This window comes from Cynocephalus volans, chromosome 1 (assembly GCF_027409185.1).
Source record: "Cynocephalus volans isolate mCynVol1 chromosome 1, mCynVol1.pri, whole genome shotgun sequence".
Classification (NCBI taxonomy): Eukaryota; Metazoa; Chordata; class Mammalia; order Dermoptera; family Cynocephalidae; genus Cynocephalus; species Cynocephalus volans.
This window is the reverse complement of record NC_084460.1, coordinates 145,540,150-145,559,204: the sequence shown is the minus strand read 5'-3', so window position 1 is coordinate 145,559,204 and position 19,055 is coordinate 145,540,150. Positions and strand designations below refer to the sequence as shown.

Sequence of the window (19,055 nt, the reverse complement as noted above, 5' to 3'; positions counted from 1 at the left end):
GAGTAATGTTTTGGTTAATGTGTTTAATATGAAAAAATCAAGTTAAATACACATCAGATTTTTCTACCATATGTTTTCATAGTGAGGACACTAAAATGTAACTAGAATTCAGAATGTAAAACACTTTGATATCACCTCTCAGAATTAAGTCATTAGTTTAAAATAGATTACTTAGCATTTAGTAGCATTTTTTACTTATTTATTAAGATACAAAAAAGTATAAAACATATACGATTTGCCAAATCTTGTGTGGGCACTTAAAAATACAAAGATGATTAAGATACAGTGCCTTTCCTCAAATAGCCACCAGGCTAGTGAGGAAAAACAATAAACACATAGATCTTTATAATTTAATGTGGCAGATGCTGTGTTCTGTGCACCCACAGATCAGAGACTAACTGTCCATCTAAGTAGTAGAGGGATAGGTTTGTGATGAAGATGATTTGTGAGCTGAGTCTTAGAGGACTTGAGAGTTTCTCTCTGGTGCTGAAGAAAAAGAACAGAGAGTGGTGTGTGTAAAGGGCTGCAAGGCAGAATGGTGTGGCGCGAGAACTCCCAGAGGCAGGTTCTTCAAAGGAAGTTGGATGCTGAGAGCATCAGGAATTTTATGCTGGTTCTCTCCTTTTTCCAGAAATCCTTTTTGATGTCTGCATTTACCCAACCAGTTTAATACTTACTACTCTAAATGAATATTTGAAGAACTTAACACAAGAAAGAATTTTAAGGGCAATTCTGTCATTTATTCAGTTTTCAGATATATCTGAGCACTTACTGTGGGCTAGACATCTTGACAGGTGTTTTCCTTTAAAACTTCTTCAACTTTTGTGCTAAAAGTTGCTGTTCAAATTCACATCTAAAAGTAAAGGAATAGAAGCTCGCTATGATTCTCTGATGTGCTGGAGAAATCACAGTGAGGTATCCATAAACTTGTGGTACCGATATGAGGCATAAAGTCAGTGTGGTTGCTTAGAGTCAGATGTTCCTTTGAGATTAGAACTAGAGCCAAAGCCTTGGACTTGTCAGCCACGTTTTCTTCGTTAACCACAGTCAGGGATGTGTATGTAATCATGTAAAGGGTTACACTTCTAAGGAGCTCAGGCATTCTTCATGCTGCCTTGACATTCATGTGGTGCTTGCCAAATCTTTATTATTATTATTTTTAATAAAGATAAGTTTTAAAGCATTCTAGGATTTCTTCCCCAAATTAGTGCATATTAAGAGAAGTGGTGTTTGAAAAGATGTACTTCACCACAATAGCTGGGATTACTGTTAAGTGTTATTAATTATATTTCCTGATACTCTTATGCTGTTTTCTTTTATAGACAAATTGATGGTAAACCAGAGAGGCCTTCAGTAACATATGCAACATATCGAGGCCCCAGACAAATTAGGAAATATTTAAAGCATCAGACCACATTGGAAACTGTGAAACCCTTGGAAAGAGAAAATGAAAGTTCTGACTCCAGTATAAATACACACACTAGCCCTGGAAGTGAGGTTGAGGCTGGGATAGTGCCATCCTTGTCTTCAGCCAGCACAAGCCCATCTGTGAAAGGATATTTGCTTGGAGGCCCATTAGAAGACTCTGACTGTAGCGAAATAAATCTCAACACACAAAGCCATATGACAAATAAACTAGAACTGCAGAATATTGCTTCTTCTAAAGATGTTTTAAATAAAAATGGTCTTGGGGGAGCTGAGAGAAGTAGGGCATCCCCTTTTTCTGTGACTAACTCCAACTACACTGTTGGAGAATCTGACTCACAGCACCATTTAAGTTGTGTACCAGTTTCTCAGACTGACAGAAACTTGGTATGTTCAGCATTGTTTACAGGAAACAGCAGTAGCAAAGTCCCTTGCAGTCCAGCTTTCCAGAGGATAACTACAACAGAAGATACAATAAAAGAAAACAGTTCTGTGATTAGTGATGAGACATTGGTGCAAAAACAGGAGCATGTTGAGCCTCAGAACCCTGCTCTTTCTGATTTCTTTTGTAAATCTGATGAGAGGGACACTGCCAAACAGGAAAGTACAAATTTGCCAAGTCCAAAGAAATCAATTAGGCATGAAGATCTGCAGTTGCCTGAGAGGAAGTGTTCTGACAAGCAAACCATAGATAACTCATCAAAACAGGCTGCCAATCACACCACTACCAGTGCTCTTCAGAGACATGCTGTGACAGACACAGAACTTGTAGATGAAGGAAAGAGGTTGTCTGCCCAAGACTTACAGAAAAATTTGGCTGATACAGAAATTAGGCAAGAAATAGAAAGTGCCTCAGCTGGTGAACACTCAACTTCAAGTCATGTAAAAGCTGTAGAACATAGGATTGAGTCATTACCTAAAGATACTGACCGATTGTTTGAAACAGAAGCCACAAAGCTTGATTTTAGGCCGCATGACAAAACTCCTCACATTATAAGACTAAATCAAAAGGACCCTGTCTCTGTAAAATATATCAGTGAATCAGCAGTTGTAGCATGCTTAGAAAATAAAATAACACCTGAATTGAATTTGAAACTTAATAAAAATCACATTTTAGAATCTCCTCTTGATTCTGAGAGTCCTCATCAAGCCAAAGTGTCACTTGATGCTAATGCATCTCTTACCCTTGACTGTAAAAAATCAGATTTCAATACTTCACTTCCTACCGTTGTTTGTGGAGTTGGTATGCTGAGTAAGTTGGATATTCCTGTTTTAAAGAATGAGGGTTCTTCTGTGCTCATTGAAACCGGGGATGTCAATACTGTTAGTGTTTCCTGTCAGCCTAGCAAGTGTCAAGAAGAAAATGTGGCAAATCACATTGAGGCTGCAGACAGGAAGAGTCCTCCTCCTTCCCATCACCTTGAGCATGCATCTGCAATTCTTAAATACAAGGAAGTTGTTCCTGATAGTGAAAACTGCCAGGTTCCTCTAGGTCCTGAAGCCAGTGGCACTCATTTAGCTGGGGTGGACCCATTCACTTTTGAGTCTAGAAGCTTCTCTAAGGCTCATAGTTTTTCATCTCAAGACCCTAATAAAGCAGAGTTAATGCCTTCAAGCAATAAAAGAAGTAAGAGCATGGTAGAGAAGTCTCATTCTCTTTCCTTGGATACCAAGACTGATAAAATTGCAAAAATTTTATCAAAAGCTGAAGTTGATGGTCAGAACAATGTTCCTGTTGAGTCACATTCTGAAAAAGGAAAAACCATAGCCTTGTCCAAGATATCTGTTTCCAAAACAGAGCCCAGAGACATTTCTCAGGATAAAATTACTTCTTCTGCATTCAAAATTATAGGCGAGCCAACAAAACCTATTTTAAAAGAATTAACTTTTCTAGAGATTGAACAGGACAGAAGTTTTCAGTTGATGGATCATAAGGAGATTAAAGAGAAGTGTTCAGATGCTGGCTTTAAAGAGAATTGTCAAGCTGAGGTTTCTTCTTCTGCCTCCATACAAGAAACAAAGGTAGATATAGGCTCTCCTTTTGTCCTTCTTGAACGTAATATAACTGGGATTTTACCACCTGATCATGATGAGAACGTTACTGGGAAGGTGGCACAGAATTGTGGAGCCAACTCTTGTATGATTCATCAAGCTTTGGATATTTATGGGACAAAAAAGGTTTCTGGTCTTTCAGAAATGGCAAAACTCAGCTTAAGTAATATTTTCCCCAAATTCCAAGATGGCACAAAAGTAAATTCACCATTTCTGGATTCTGATATCAGTTTGGAAAAAAATGGTTTTGCATCTGAGGATTCACACTTTCTTAATGTACCTTTTGTGTTGAGATCAGAAAACAAAACTTTATCTCATAGAAAGAAAGAGAACACTCATTTTCTAAGTGGTAGCATTAATAGTGTGTCTTCTAGTCACTCTGAAGAAGTTAGCGTGGTTGTAAATTCACATAATCCTCCAAATAGTTTTGTTTCTATAAAAGTTACCAAAGATCTCACACATGAAGGTGCCTCCTTAGCTAACCAGCTGTACCCTGATAGCCCTTGTTTGGAATTTGAAACACCTATCACAATAGGGGCAGAAGTGACACCATTTAAGGAACAGTTTGGGATTCATACTGGGAAAGTACCTCTTGATTTTCCAACCACTGCCCAATTTGACAGTCCCTCAGAGGAAGAGACCGGAGCAGTTGCTGGGGCTCTGGCGTCAGTTAACAGCTCAAGCCACCAGTGTTCTGAAGCATCTGCTGAGCACATAGAAGCAAGGAGAAGAGCACATGACCAACTTTTGGACCTCAAAAGTGGTTTACTCGTAAAGGTTGATACGTTGGTTGAGAATTTTAATTCTGTCAGGGAAGAACTAAAATCCAAACACAAAGTCAGTACCTGCCAGAAGCATATAGCTGTAGATGGTATAATGAATCCAGCTACTCTGAAAGAAGACATCCCTGAGAAAAGACCATCAGAAGTGACACTAACAGGGATCCAAGTGTCAGAGTGTTTGGAAGAGCAGGGCATTGGAAACATGTCAGAAGTCACAGAAGAAGAGAAGACTTGTGTTTCATCTCCAGTTGGTGAGAAGAGTCTCCTTTTTGATTCTGATAGAATGAATGTACCTTGTTTGTTAGAAGATCAAGCTAGGAAATTAGTCAATGAGATTATTTATTCAGCCCAAGAAAATTTGACAAATGCTTTTGAAGATACTGAGGATACCTGGGATTCTGAACTTCAGGCTAATACTTCAAAAATTCTGAACAGTGGTAGTGTTAAGCCACATGAAATAGTTAGGGGGTTATCAGAGCAGGCAGTAAATCAAAGTACACATGAAATTAGTGAAAATAAGTTATTAAGTACATTCTTCTCTTTGGGTAACTTAGTTAGTGGCACAGAATCAATTAAAGGAAAAGAAATTGTTGTCTACCAAAAATCCCCATTTTCTGGAACTGGAGCTGGACAATCCGATAGTGTCAATTTGCAAGAATCAGATACTGTTGTACTAGCTGAAGACATGTCCCAGAAAGAGTTAGATGATGGGGTAAAAACACATTTATTTCTCAATGAGGACTGTAAAGAGACAACAGAAATAGAGCATGTGGAAAATCACAAAACTGGGACAGAGAATTCAAGAACTCTTGTATTAAATTTCAAATGGCCTCCATTTGCGAATGATGACATCCATGCACCTGGTACATCCAAAAGCAGTTTGTCTGATAGTCTTGTGTGTATATCTGAAAAAAGCTTGCCAGGACATAGTAAAAGCACACCCCATGCAATGTCAGAGTTAGGGAAAGTACACAAAAAGGATAATGAAGTAAATATAGCAAAAGTTGAGGTTATACCTTCCATGTTAGAAATGGGAAAAGCAAACAAAAAGGATGCCGAATTGAATATTATGAAATATGAGGCAGCTCCTCCTATGTTAGAAATGGGAAGAGCACATAAGAAAGATACTGAGTTGAATATCACAAAAACTGAGCCATGCGCTGATGTCTTTAAAATGGGAGAATTATTCCAAGTGGATGCTGAGAAATATGTTGAAAATGAGGGATTACCCATCATTTTAGGAATGGAAAAAGCTTATAAGATGAGTGATACTGAAAAGGATATTGGCAAAACTGAGGTGGTGCATGTTAGGTCAGAAGTGAAAAATATCTGCCAAAAGGATGCTGAAGGGGATATTGCAGAAACCAAGGTGACACCTGTTACAATAGAAATGGGAAATATTTACCAAAAGCATGCTGAAGGAGATGTTGGCAAGACTGGGGTGACATCTGTTATGTCAGAAGTAGAAAATATCTACCAAAAAGATGGTGAGGGGATTACTGAAAAAGCTGAAGTGATACCGGTTGCATTAGAAATGGAAGATATTCACCAAAAGGAAGAGGAAGGAGATATTGCAAAGACTGAAGTGACACCTATTAGGTTAGAAATTGAAAATATTTGCCCAAAGGATGCTGGAAGAGATAGTGGCAAAACTGAGGTGATTCCTGTTATGTTAGAAGTAGTAAATATTTACCAAAAAGGTGCTCAAGGGATTACTGGCAAGACTGAGATGCCTGTGTTGCAAGTGGAAACTGCTTGCCAAAAGGATGCTGAAGAGGATTTTAGGAATGCTGAAATGGTACCTTTTGTGTTAGAAGTGGAAGCACACAAGAAGGTAGCACCTGCCTCCTTAGAAATGGAAAAAGCATGCCAGAGTGATGCTAACGAGACTATTGGAACGATTGCATCCATGCCCTCTGTGAAAATAATGGAAAGAACATCCCCAGATGATTCTGATGGGAATATTGGGAAGCACGAAGTGTTATCTGCGGTGGTAGATGTTGAGAAAACATACGGGACAGGAATGGAATTGACCATTATGCAAGTGGATGCCATGCTTCCTGTATTTAAAACTGAAAAAGCACCCCAAGAGTCTGCTGAAGGGAGTGTTGAAGAAATGGAGGAAGAGCCCACTGAAATAAAGGAAGGCTTGATAGCATATAACAGTAGACTTGACTCACATTTCAGGGGATATCAATCACCTACATTAAGTAAGGACTATGAGGGCTATCCAGCATTAGTAATGCCAGATTTTCAACCTGAGGATACCATAGTAAGTCTAGACAAAAGAATGTCCGTCAGTGCAGTATACGACAAAAGGAGAGATCTAGATTATAGCAATGAAAAAGAAGAATCTAATTTAGCCTTCATTTCTCAGGAGGAACAAGAACATTCTTCCTTTACTATATTATATGAAGAGCCCCTTCAAGACGAGGACAAGTATGCTTCAGCAGAAGTAAGAACACGGCCTGTCTTGTTTCCTGATGTGTCCCCTGACAGCATACCTGTTACAGCATGTGAAAGGTCTGAGAGTAGAACTGACCTTGTCCATCATTTTGAAAAAGATACCAAACTAGGTGAGCCATTTGATAGTGATGGTTCAGAAATGTTCTTATCAGTGGAGGCCAAAAGGTACAAAGTTTATCCTTTAGCTTTGTCTCCCATTTATGAGGATGACAGCTCACAGGAGGACATTCTATCCAGTGAGGTCTCACCTGGTCACCGTGGCTCCACGAAATCAAGAGAGAGTGAAAACCAGTCCTCTTCTGTTTTATCACTTCTCCAGTCAGTATCAGAGCGTCTGAAGATGAATTTTGATGAAGATGACAGACAGGGATCAGAGGAGGAAGTAGAGGAGGAAGCAGCAGCATTGCACAAGAGAGATCTGAGAGCTCGAAAGAAGGAGCATGTTACCTTCCAGTTGCCAGATTCTTCCATCACATTTTACCCTGATGATGACCAGGAAAGCACTGGAATTTCTAAGAATTCATATGTAATGTCAAGTGAAGCTACTACCTCCAATCTGCAAATTGGTCTGTGGCCAGAAAAGGCCACATTTCTGCAAAAATCTGACCTTACTTCTAAACTACATTCTTCTTTAAAGAGTGCATATCATCAGTATTTGCAGACTTCCAAAACTCACTCAGAAAAAGGAGCCAGATTTGGTGGGATTTTCCAGGAGCCAGTGTCAAAGTATTTCCATGTTCAAGACAAATCAGACAGATTGAGCCCATTCATCGAGGTGAGTTATTTCAATTACTAACTATTGAAGTAAAGTTTTGGGTCATTATCTGAAATCTTATTAAGAAAGTCAGTGTTTTGAGGTTGTATAAAGTTTGTTTTTAAAAAAATTCAGAGATTTATTCTTTGGTTGAAGTGTATTATATCTCATGTACTTTAGCTGGACTGTTGCACTGAGAAAACAAAATCTCTTAGAATTTAAAAGGCATAATAGAGAAGCAAGTTACAGTCCTTTGCTAATATTGTTCAAGCTAAATTAAGTGACAACATTCTGAATTTCTCAAGGTACTGTCTGTGGGAAGATTGTCACTTTCCATTTAGCTTATGTGTCTCATGGGTAAAATTTTTAAGTATTTGCTTGGTGACAATTTCTCATTGTAGTTGCTCATGTTGTTTATACGAAGAAGGGCGGCAAACAGTCTAATTCAAAGGAAAAGCTGAAAATGTTATAGCTGGAATATGTTTTAAAATTCAGTTACATTTTTTTAATTTAGAAATATTTTGATGTCTGAGATAGAGTATTCATTTCAATGAATATTCATATGGGACTTTCCTTTCTGGCATTCCCAAGATCATGGAACTTTCTTGAGGATTTCCAAGGCCTGCATTTCACCTTGAACAGACTTAGTAGCAAACAGTGATACATGAATACCAACCAGTACTTTGCAAGGCAAAGTCATTTTAAAAGAAGTAATGGGATTTGAAGAGATGTTTCTGTCATGGTTTCCCACTGCCTACTACATCCAGTGGAACCTCTTCACTCTGTAACACAGGCTAAAGTTTTGTCCAGCCTTGTCTCCCTGCACTCTGGTTACACTCTCTGTGTTTCCTACCACTGTATTTTTTCTCAGGATGGTTCTCTTCCTGGTATTTTTTTCTCTACTATCCTCACTCCAACCTGCCCCATTTTTTCACTCATTGAAATCCTGTTTTTCAAATCCTCTCAATACCGTTTCCTCAGAGAAGCCTCTTCTGAACCTCCCTGTGTCATCACCTCATTTCCTGCTGGTGCCATTCCCATAGTCTGGCATTTACTTTGTATTTTACCTGTGGATTTAACTTAGTTTCCACTTAGAACAGTTATGTGAATATGATCACCTGTTTTCCCCTTCTAAGCTATGTGCTTCTTGAGGTAGAGACAGCACATTTTCCTATATATTTACATTTATATCCCTTGCTCATAATGGTCAGTAAGTAATTATGGTGATATATTGGATTCATGATTGCTAAGATAGTGAACTATGTATCTTTTTACTGATGTTTCTAAGGCTTACTTCTTCCACTTTTATTATTTCAGAATGTTGACAAACAAACTTTAAGATGTAACCCAAGACCTGGGAAGGTAAGCTTAATGTTCTCAGGTAGACTAAGATAAAAGGTGAAAATCTAAGTTACTTGTTGGCTTAAAGAATTTAAGATAAATACTTTTCGCCAACTTAGCAAATTATTATTTTACTCAAGGATTTAACATCTAAAGTTATATTTGCTTTTATGTACTTAAGATATTTTATTTTCTATATTCTAGGGCATGTTGGAATTTTAAATGCATTCTTAAAATTATTGTGCCTACTCACTATATGTTGCAGATGATTATCTACGATCTCCATGGAAGTAAATACAAACAAGAGATCTACTGTAATATTCCTGATGCCACATCATGGTGCTTTCCGAATGGGGTACTGATAAAAGTTGTAAGGGGCTGGTAAGAAATATCTTAAAATTTTATAGCATGTTTTCAAAATTAAATGTGTCTTCTTGCTGTTTATGCTTTATGTATTTTTTTAAAGTCCTATGTTCTTTCCTCTAGCTTTGGACAGAGTATTTCAAAACATTATTAGTGTTTTATAACTTGATTGTTCTCTTTATTTACTATGGCAAAAAATACAGACTGTTTTTAGTGCTTAAAGACAGCAGTAAGTTGTAAGACCTAATATATACGATTAATACAGTCAATACTATTCTGTAACTGTATGATTAGCAGGATAAATTGGCAAGTTGAGTTGAATGTGGCATAGCTCTGAAAACAAGTTCAGAATTTGTAGTATCCTAAGGAATGAGAAGGACACATAGTTAAAGTCATTTGTACAGATGACATGCTCAAGAAGTAAAGGATTCTTTATATGGTCTAAAAATGAGGGAAAACCTCATTTGTTATTATGGGTCATGTTTCATGGCCTTGCTGGAGCCAGAACTTCTTTGTCCAGTGTTAGGTTACCCCCTGGTCAGTATTCACATTGTAAGCCCTATGATGTGTTGTCTTCATTATCATAAAATGGGACACTTGTTCTATATTATCCAGCAACAGGAAAATTAGGGTAGAAGTGTAATTTGGAATTGTAAAACTATTGTTTTTAAAATAAACTTAGGGCTTTGTGTGTACAACATCTATAAAGTGCATGTATACATAAATGTAGATATAGGCATATATTATGGTACTGTGTTCAGCAAGTATTTTTATTTTTCCAAATCGTATGCACTTTTATCTTTATATATATTATTTGTCTATACCTAAATTAGCTTATATTGTTTCAAAATAGGATTATATGCTAATAGTGGAAGATAGACTGTCTTAAAAAATTTAAGTAGATAAAATGGCCTATGTCTTACTAAGCATCTTTTGTTTTATACCACATTTCTTAGGAAATTAAATGTAACTTGTCATTGCATTTATATTTGTTTAGCTGGATTTTATATGAGAAGCCACATTTCCAAGGTCAGAAATATGTTTTAGAAGAAGGAGAGAAGATGTTAAATCGTGACTGGATTCTTCAGAATAAAAGGCATCCACAAAGAAACTTTGTATTGGGTTCTATCAAACGTGTCTTAAAGGTAACAAAAATTGTTTATTTTCTATGATGTTTTATTTGTCATGCAGTAAAGCTGTGTTATGGCCTAACAGTATTTAGAAATGGTTGCTAATTGTGCTAATTTTATTAATCTTCATTATCATACTCATATTGATAATCTTTTGAGTTTATACATATAAAGTATTAGAGTGAATGATGATTAAAAATATTAACTACATTCTGGTCCATAAAGTGGCACATAGTGTTCTCTCTCTCTCTCTCTCTCTCTCTCTCTCTATATATATATATATATATGATATTAGGAGTATACTATTTAGGAATCTTTAGGAAAAGAGCTGATATTTCCAAATACGTGTTTTTCTACTATAAGTTGCTACTACTTAGTATACATGTGTGTATGCTTGTGTGTGTGTGTGTGTGTGTGTGTGTGTGTGTGTGTGTGTGTGTGTGTGTGTGTGTGTGTGTGTGTGTTATGGGAAATTAGAGAAGTTAGGATGGGCAGAGGAAGGAAGGTGTTGCTCTCATGTTTTCTGTTTAGAAAATATTTTTTAATACTAAGATGAGGAAAGTCTTCCAGTATAATAAAACATTTTGTAAGAATTTCTCTGGTGGTTTAGATACAGGATAAATTAATGATAAGGACAGATTTGCTAAGGAAAAAATTCTCTCCCCATGTATTCTTAAGACTTCAGTAGTAACTTAATACGTGATACAGTGCAGTTACTCATGTGGCAATATGGATATATATATTTTTCAAAGTTTTCATTTATATACTTAAAAATATAAATTGAGGTGAACCCTATTACGGTGATTTGGATTGATGCTATTAAACTATTGATAGTTGTAGGTAACATGTAGAAAAATTAAAGATAACACACAGAAAAACTCAAGTTATTATAAAGAAGTGTCTGCATGTATTTTACATGAATGGATACATTCTGCAAAGCTCTAAACAAACCTGTATATAACAAATATTTGTGTCTGCTTTTGGACCCAGTACTGTGGTGTGCAGTGGGAATAGAAATACAAGTGAGATATGGTCCCTTACTTCAGGTTGTTTAAAGTCTGGGGAAGAGACAGGTGAGTCACATGACCATATGACATGGTAAGTGCTCTACAGGGCCCTGCAGGCACACAGAGAAGAGGCACCTCACTTCTTGGGAAGAGGCACCTCACCTGGAGGAAGTGGCACCTGATATCTTGAGAAAATAAACAGGAGTTAGGTCGCGTGGGAGGTGTGAGAGAGTTCCTTCCTGGCAGAGCCACTTTTGACAGATACAGAGGTGAGCATTGGTGGCTTGATGGTATGGCAAGGAGATGAAGATAGCTAAAGTGGAGACGGTAGTGTCTGTCTTCATTGAAAGATTTCATTGTGACCAGTTTGGCTCCATAAACAGCATTTCATTGCTCACTTAATTAGCAAGCTCACTAGAAATTTTTTGAGATGAACAATTAGTTTGTAGGTGGAATCTTCCAAGGTTTATATAATTTGTGGTTTTGTGCCTTCCTTGTGAATATCAGGCACCATGCCAGGCCTAGTAGGAAAAAAAATGAATAAGAATTGGCAAACAGCCACCTACCTCCCCAGCTCCCCTAAAACCAAACAATAAAGTCAAACATATTCAGCCTCGTGAACATGGATATTTGAATGTACATTTGCACGTCCACCAGTTGCTTAGAGTACAAGAAAGAATAAGTCATGCTTGCATTTTTTCCTTCCTCCATTGTTCTTAGAGTCATTTTTTTTAGTTGCAGTGTTAGTGCTCACACATCTTGAACAACAGGGTAGCAACTTTTAGTGAGGAAGGAAAATAAAACTATTGAGCATTGAACAGGAAAGGTGTTAGCATTGTTCAAAATATTTTACAAAGTAATAATCAGACATCAAACTGTTTCCTTTTTCCAACCTTTTCAAAATTCTGCCTCATTATTTTCATGGTGGTGGTTGCCATGGCAAAGTCACCTAGGCCTGTGTCAACTTTATCTTGCTTCATTATCTTAATTTTAGTTGCTCTCATCTGAGTGGTCAAAATGTCCTTTAAAGGTAATACTTTCACAGGGTTTTTACTTTACTGTGAACATGTACAGCAGACTCCCACAGTTATCAGCAATTGTAGATTTCACTCAAGTCATCTTTGCTCCCAGTGAAAATAATTGGGGGTGGAGATAGCAGGGCAGTGCATTTTGACTCACGTTCTTTCTTTTCTCAAATTAGAATAAATGGCTATTGCAAATTACTATGTTTACTGTGCATTTAATATTCTTTTAAAAGGTATGGCCTTTTTCTTATGACCAGAAGTTACTTAGGTTATCTCCTCATTAATGAGCTGAAGAGAGAGAGATCTATTGTTGGATCAGGGATTGAAGGTATCTTATGTAAGGTGGACACAGATTGATTTTGTTTTTTTTAACTATAATCCATTCCAACCTTGTTTCTTTCCTGTAACTTTCTTTCCATTTCTACTAATTGCTATAATAGTTTAAGCTTGCAGATTTCACCAAGATATATTTGTAAAGTATAGCAAGACTAGAAGAGTCTGGGAGAAAGCCATATAAACTTAGAGTAAACTTTATTGTTGGTAGGTTATTATAAAATGCCCTTCAGTTGCTGGTGTTTACCTTTGTCCATCAGCAATTGTCTTACAGAAGATGCTATTTCTATGAATAACCATCATGAAGAAGGTAGAACTTATCAGTGAAATCTTTTAAGTCAAGTAGAGCAAAAACTGGGCTTCTCATAGAGATAGCTGAGAACATATATATGCCTTCTTATTTTTCTTACTTTTCTTTTCTTTTTTTTTTAACTTATCATATTTTTACTGTTACACTGTTTCCTTCTATGTTGTTGTAGACTTGGATGCCTCTTAGCTTTTTCCCTTTTAAAGTACACCACCCGAACATTGTTTGTCTAATACAATGCAGAGGAAGCTTGTTTGTGTGAGACACTAATATATTCTGTTACAATACCTCACATCCCTGGGGGAACATTAATGTGGCAGTATTTGAAATAATATTACTAGAACTCTAATATTAATAGCATACAAAAGAGCCTTGAAGATTGACAGGTGACTGTTCTGGATATTTCTCGCTATTTTTGAAATTAAATTTTAGAAAGAAATATGCTTTTAATTTTTTAAAGGATATTTTAGGTTACTCTTCTTTAATGTTTTACATGTTAGAATTAATTTTCTTAAAATGAGATGTATAAATTTGCTTGCTTTTACAAAATAATAAAAGTGATTGAGAACTCAGTTTGGGGAAAGGTTGAAAAATCAGAAAATTGCAGTTTTACAATTGCAAAACATATGATAAAAATACAATTGTTCAGTTTCTAATAAATGCCACCTCTGATTTTTATTGCGTTTACCTATTTCATTAAAGTATATTCATTTGAATTTCACAGTGTCATAGGTGAGAATTATGCTACCGAAATTTGAGTTGTATAATTAAACATGCATGAGTACTGAGATAGATTGTGTGTTCAGACAGAAGTGTATCTATAATTTCAGAAAAAGTAAAAATGTGATTTTGATTCCCTAAGAATCCTTTATGAGGTCTTTTTTGAGTTAGAACTTGATTATCATGAGATTTTTATAAATAAGAATACAGAGAATCATCTGTTTAATTGAGATGGGAGAAATAGCTACAAAGCTTACAGAGGCCAGAGTGGGAGTGGAGATAGTATGGAGACAAGCGTGACTGCGGAGTCGTGGGAAGGTAGTGTGGATCACCAGTTTGTTCCATGTTGTAAAAAGGCAAATGGAAATATGAATTTGATGTTATTAGGTCTTGAGCCAAGAGTGTCACCAGGAAAGTGCTGTTCTAACATGCTCAGCTGTACAGCAAGTAGCGAGCTCGTGCTTGACTGGTGGTTGTGACTAGGCCCATAATCTAAGGCTGGGCCTTGAAAGGAAGAGTCGACACCAGTTGACGATCCACCAGAGAGAGCCCGTTTATTAGGCAGCACACACACACATATATAGGGCTTTAAGGGGAAAGCTGATTGGCTTAAAATACAATCCCTACTTAGCATACCGCATGGGGTTTGGGGGGAGCTGATTGGTGTGTAATTCGCGCCTGTGGGAAGGAGAATACGGAAGAGAAGGGCAACCAGCGCCATGATGGGGTGTGGCCGAGAAGGGCTTATGTGATCAGGGTGTGATCCCTTGGGGCATTTGGGTCCCTACAGGCCTGACCAAGAGCTGTGGCAGTGGGAGTGATAAGAAGAGATATACACAAGTAAAATTTTAAAGGAAGGCTTAATAGGACATGGTGACAGTGGGTAGAGAATTTTTTAAGACTGTGATGGGGTGTAGGGACAAATTTCATAATGCCTTTGTTCTTCAAACGAACTCACACTAAAAAAAAATAGAGTCCCACAAGTAGGAAAACAGATTTCCTTTACTCTCACCTCTAATTCCTACTTCTTTTGTCAATGTAAATTAGATAAACACAGTGAAAGGGTAGTGCCTCTCTGTTATTTATTTTTTATATCCCCCATGAGGTCAGCTTTTACTTAACTCCCTTCCTCCCTTATGACCTTGTTATGCCGCTAAGAAGGAAGGCTTACAGACATTTGGCACTCGAATAGTTTGGTAACTCTGAACGTTGCTTAATGGAACTAGTCTTTAAAAAGCAAAGCACAAAATATTGGAACAAGTTTTCATCAATATTTATAATTTTCATGTTATTAACATAACTCTTTAGCAAAACTTACTTTTAAAAAAATGGGTAAGTAGAAACAATATTTCCTTTATGTTGTTTCTGTGAAGAAATTCAACTGAACAATGAGAGTAATTGTAACTGCATGTCCAGTGTGTTGGGAATACTAGACTATGTGTCTCTAGATGATTTCAGAGTCAAATTATTATTATTTTTTTCAGGATTGCAGCATTCCAGAGATAGAGCTTTGCCCACAGTCTGACCCAGCACATTGTCCTATCTACATACAGCGAGCAGTCCCCAATTTGGAAGAACTGAATATCCCCAAATCTGTGTCCTTCACTGTAAAGTCAGGAGTGTATGTATCAGTTTCTCTTTATTATAGTGATGGATGGCCACCAAAGTTAACTTTTTATTTTATATTTCAGTAGGTGACATACATATTTCTGAGGTTTTAGTTAATTAATCTCAGCTATACTCCTGGATACCCAAGAAAGACTACTTCAGGGGTTAGAAAAGATTCTTTCTTTGGATTCAATTAAGGCTTTGATGTATGACTCACAGGAGCAGGTAGAGAATTCTCAGAGGTAGTTCTTGATAAATAGATCCATTGTCTTTTCATCCAACAAATTTGGGGATTGAGAAATAAAAACATGACACTGGCCAAAAATTCTGGATCCTGAACTATTTCTAGAATGTGTAAGTGCTAATAGTTATTGAATGCCTCCGCAGTGCCAGGCACATGCTACTTTTGTTTTTACTCCTTTGTTTTTTTATTTCTGCAAGGCAGTTGGTGTTATGCTCATGTTACAGATGAGTGATTTATCCTGTGCTACTATCCATAACCTTACTAGGCTTCTGTGTTTCCAAAGGTATCTGTAAGATTCTGGGTCTGAGTTCACCCTTAGTTCCATACATATTGGCTCAAATCACAAAACTGTGTGGATGCCTGGCTCAATGTGGACCCCTCTTTTCTCTTTTATTGTTTTTGTCTGCTCTAATGGTGGTGATTGTATGATTTTGGGGTCACTGTAGGACATCTTTCTTTGTCTCCCCGACCATGAATTAGAACTCTTGGGCAGAACCAGTAATTGGCCCTATCCATGAGAAATGTCTGTAATTGTCAATCTTAGCTGGAAGATAGATGGGTCTTTTGGGAATCTTATTTCAAATATTGTTTCTGAGTCAGCCAAGAGAACTGATATCAGTTCTAAAAATGTGGGTCAAAATATAAAATACCTAGTGGAATCCCAATGTCTGATTGCCCCACTTTTAAAAAAGGAATGGAATATAGTGGAATGGTTTTGATTTTTCAATTATATCCTACTTGATTAAAGGTGCCATATGTTTTAGGTATTGGAGAATTCTAAGAAGAGCGGTGTCTAGCACTTGGAAAGTGAATTAGTTTTATTATAGACAGGATAGATAGTGTGTGAATGTAAGTACTTAGTAACATGTTAATTCTTATATGCTGTCTGGCTAATCACTTTGGGTGTGTTTTACTAGTGTAATTCTGTGATGGAGGATTTATTATTATTATTATTTTTTTTGTAGCCCTTTTTACTTTCACAGAGCCAGAATAAAGTATTACCGTTATACTTTAACCAACTGTTTATTTCTTATTTAGTTGGCTTGCCTACCCAGATATTAATTTTAAGGGGCAAGCTACAGTTTTGGAGGAGGACCGTGGGCTCTTTGAGATTTCTGCAGCGGAAATGAAATCATTGCAGCCGCTTCAAATGGTAAGCAGATTTAAAAAGAGCAGTCCTTTCCCAAGTACTCATGAATCCAAAATTAAATAACTGTGATGATTGCTCATGCATCTCAATCTCAAGAAACGAATGTGTACTATTGAATTGGCAAACTATATATTGTTTTCCTTTTTATTTATATTGTAGAGAATGTGTATGACACATGTCTGAATTTACTTTGTACTGTACCAAGTTTATCACAGTACATGCAGTTTCCTTAATAAGTATTGTTCTGTGACAGTTCTGAATATTTAACAAAGTTCTGTGTTTGTTTCATTGGTGCTTATTACAAAATTAGTTGTTAGTAAATTATACTCTTCCACCGTGGTAATGAATGATAAGCTCAGCATTAATAATAACTGGGCAGTTCTTTCAGTGTTTACTTACTTCAAGATGATAATTGCCTGCAGTATTTATTTCTTTTTGTCGTTGTATTAGTCTGTTTGTGTTGCTATAACAGAAATACCTGAAACTTGATAATTTATAAAGAACAGAGGTTTATTTGGCTTACGATTCTGGGACAGCAGCATCTGGCATGGGCCTTGGGCTGCTTCTACTCATGGTGGAAAGCGGCAGGTACAAGCAGATCAGATGGCGAGAGGAAGCAAGAGAGAGAGAGAAAGGAGGTGCTGGGGTCTTTTAAACAGCCAGCTCTCGTGGGAGTTAATAGTGTGAGAACTCATTCATTACTCCCCCACCTAGGGAGAGCAGTAATCCATTCATGAGGTATCCATCCCCATGACTCAAACAGCTTCCAGCACTGCCACATGGGGGATCAGATTTCCATATGAGTTTTGGTGGGGATAACACATCCAAACTCCATCAGTCGTAAATGTTTTTGAGAGGTGAATTGTTCAATTAAATCTTTGCTATATGATAAACCATTTTTGGTTGTTCGGTGCCTTTTAAAAATATAGAAACCAGGGCAAACTGAGAAATTTTAAGAAATATCACAATGTGGAATAGCATTTTAAACAAGAGGATTACAGAAATATGGTTTTTTATGGGGGAGTAGTTTTTATGCTCTACAACTTTGAGGTCACAAAGCATTGAATGTTATCAAAAGTGTTGACAGAACTTGGAAGGGGAAGTGTGGTCAACTCAATGTTCTCTCTAATTTAGAAACCCCAAGTAATTTTAGAGAAGACATTTGTTTTAATTGCCTTAGAAATCTACTCTGCCAAATGAGATTTCTGAATTTACTAACAATTCCACTCTTCTTTTTGGGACACTCTGCAGTGGGATTAAATCTTAGTTGGTCATGTGTGCTCCAAGGACTAAAGCTTGATTTCCTTCCTTATAGTGGTTGGAATCTGGAAAGTGTCTTTTTAAGTTCTTGCCCCATTTACATTGATGTAGAGCATTCTGATTTGGCTTTGACTACTGTAGAATACTCTGTTTAAAACTTACCACAACTTAAATTTGACTAGTATGTCATCTTCACTAATCAAGTTTTTATATAGCCTACATATGTTGTTTAGTTACTTTCAAATATTTTAAATATTTACATATTTAATATTAAAATATCTTGTTATTTTAAGGGTGGACTGAAAGTGGAAATGCCTATGAACTTAAAGGTAAGTCTTGAACAGACTTTTGTAGCATGCTAAAAACTCTGAGTATTAATCTTAAGTATTTTGAACTAGTATAATAAAAAAAATTAACTGAATATATGATAATACCTAGCTAATGGATGTTGGGGTAGTGGGAAGTGAGTGCACAGAATATTTGCTGAGGGCACACCCTGTAGTTGTGGACGGGGGGTAAGTATGTGAACATGGAGGTCTGTACTGACAACCCAGTGAAACCCACTAATTGTCTCCTATGGGGTGGAAAGGTGATTAGTTTGATTTTTGTTTCTGGAAGGCTTGAGATAGCAGCTAGATATTCAAGTGGAGATATCTAGCAGGCATTTGGGAGTAATGCTCAGGAAGGCGATCAAGGCTGATCAGAAGGAGGTGTAGGTAGCTCTTATCAGATAAATGTCAGTTTGTAAATATGACTCTCTGAAGAGAAAAGTAGAGGTTCTGAAAACTAGGATGGCAGTGGTGCCAGGATCAAGCACATTTGGGGAGGGAAAGGAGGAAATAGAATTACAAAATGAGTATAAAGACAGGAAGAAAACCAGTGTAGTGATTAAAGATGCAAACAGGTCTCTATGTAATTAAGTTACAGCACCTCCAGAGGCAGGTGTGGAGCAGAGATTCATCCATCCTTCTCCTTTGCTCCTAAACAAGACACAACTCCTCCAACCTTCTGATTTCTGGGCTTCCTAATTTATGGAGCTAACTATATACTATTCTCTCAGTTACATAGATGGAGTCTTTTAAAACCTT

The 19,055-nt window shown here is 36.9% G+C and overlaps 1 protein-coding gene across 1 annotated transcript in view; it reads left to right on the top strand.

Annotated features, from left to right (window-relative positions):
• The window catches only part of CRYBG3 (crystallin beta-gamma domain containing 3), a 105,254-nt gene that overhangs the window by 37,888 nt on the left and 48,311 nt on the right, over positions 1 to 19,055 (top strand). Inside the window, exons 4-10 of the mRNA XM_063094384.1 lie at positions 1,323 to 7,500; positions 8,797 to 8,841; positions 9,086 to 9,201; positions 10,181 to 10,328; positions 15,190 to 15,326; positions 16,596 to 16,710; positions 18,261 to 18,296. Of these exons, the coding sequence (XP_062950454.1) occupies positions 1,323 to 7,500; positions 8,797 to 8,841; positions 9,086 to 9,201; positions 10,181 to 10,328; positions 15,190 to 15,326; positions 16,596 to 16,710; positions 18,261 to 18,296 (6,775 nt within the window). The remainder of the gene's footprint in view (positions 1 to 1,322; positions 7,501 to 8,796; positions 8,842 to 9,085; positions 9,202 to 10,180; positions 10,329 to 15,189; positions 15,327 to 16,595; positions 16,711 to 18,260; positions 18,297 to 19,055) is intronic.